The following is a 1529-nucleotide window of genomic DNA, read 5'->3' as shown; positions in this document are numbered from 1 at the left end:
TAGGTCTATACTGTATAGAAAATCCATGATCAAATGGAATAGACTTTAGGATTGCTCTTAGACTCTTATCCTCAAAGTTCAGGTAGGACCCAGACATTTCATGGGATTCCCCAGTTAGAGCTTTGTCCTGTCATGACTAAGTATTATATGCCCCATAAGAAAAGATAACTATTGAGTACTGAGTTTAATACCTACGTGATGAAATAATCTGTACAACATATCCCTGTGACATGAGTTTACCTATGTAACAAACCTTTACATGTATTCCTGAACCTAAAATAAAAAGATATAGAACAGTCACCTGGTTTGAGTCCTTGCCTTAATATGGAGAAGAGTCTCTCGGATCTGCTTGGTGCGGACAGCATAGACAATTGGGTTGAGGATAGGTGGGATGAGGAGGTAAAGGTTGGCCAAAAGGATATGGATATGGGGAGGCACACGATGGCCAAAGCGGTGTGTGAGAGAGGAAATAGCAATGGGGATGTAGAAGATGAGGATGGCACAGATGTGAGAGCCACATGTCCCTAAGGTTTTAAGCCTGGCTTCAGAGGTGGCCAAGCCCATTACAGCCCTGAAAATCATCACATAGGAGGCCGTGATGGCCAATGAATCCAGGATTAATACCAGGAAGCCAATCCCCATTCCATATAAGTTGTTGACCCTTGTGTCACCACATGCCAAGGCGACCACAGCCATGTGCTCACAGTAGGAATGGGCAATGATTTGGGTCTGGTAAAGGGGTAACCTCAGGTGAATCATTAGGGGCAGAGGTCCAATGTAGATTACCCCCCGGAGGAGGGCAGCCAGTCCCAAACGACCTGCCACAGCATGGGTGAGCAACGAGGTATGGTGCAGTGGGTCACAGATGGCCACATAGCGATCAAAAGCCATGGCAAGGAAGATGCCTGACTCAACAGTGGCAAAGCAATGAATGAAGAACATCTGGGCCAAACAGGCATTCACACCAATGTTATGGGCACCAAACCAGAAGATGGCCAGTAGTTTGGGCATGGTAGAGGTTGACAGGACCAAGTCAATGACAGCCAACATGCACAGGAAAAAGTACATGGGCTGGTGCAGGCTGTGCTCCATCCTTACCACTGCCAGGATGGTCATGTTCCCCAGCACAGCTACCAGGTACATGGAGCCAAAGGGGATGGAGAGCCAGATGTGCAGGGATTCCAGGCCAGGGATGCCAGTGAGCTGGAAAGAGGTAGGCACAGAGCAGGCATTATTAGGGGTTAACATATTCAGGGACCTGGGGATCCAGGAGACAGGAGCTCTTAGTTTCAGATTTTTGCTCTTGTGAGTGATACTGCTTCTGGGAACTCTAGACTAGTTTCTCATTTCCTTCCAGGGTGACTGGTGGTGCCTATAATAAAGAAGAATTCTGAATGCCAACTTGAAAAAAAATCAGTTCATGTTTTATAAGATAAATTGTCCATAACAATACCTGCTATTAAGTGTAGAAATAGGCATGCTCATGATTTTTACTAAATCACCCTACCACACTGTAAAAATCCCCAACA

At 46.0% G+C, this 1529-nt stretch overlaps 1 protein-coding gene across 1 annotated transcript; it reads right to left on the bottom strand.

The window, feature by feature from the left end:
- Positions 1–297: 297 nt before the first annotated feature.
- On the bottom strand, positions 298–1248 carry LOC112607346 (olfactory receptor 52M1-like). The gene has a single exon (XM_025358468.1). It carries the CDS (start codon positions 1246–1248, stop codon positions 298–300), a length of 951 nt encoding a protein of 316 aa, XP_025214253.1.
- Positions 1249–1529: the final 281 nt, after the last annotated feature.

This window comes from Theropithecus gelada, chromosome 14 (assembly GCF_003255815.1).
Source record: "Theropithecus gelada isolate Dixy chromosome 14, Tgel_1.0, whole genome shotgun sequence".
Taxonomy (NCBI): Eukaryota; Metazoa; Chordata; class Mammalia; order Primates; family Cercopithecidae; genus Theropithecus; species Theropithecus gelada.
Note: the sequence above shows the minus strand (reverse complement) of the source record. Positions and strands in the feature narration are given on the sequence as shown.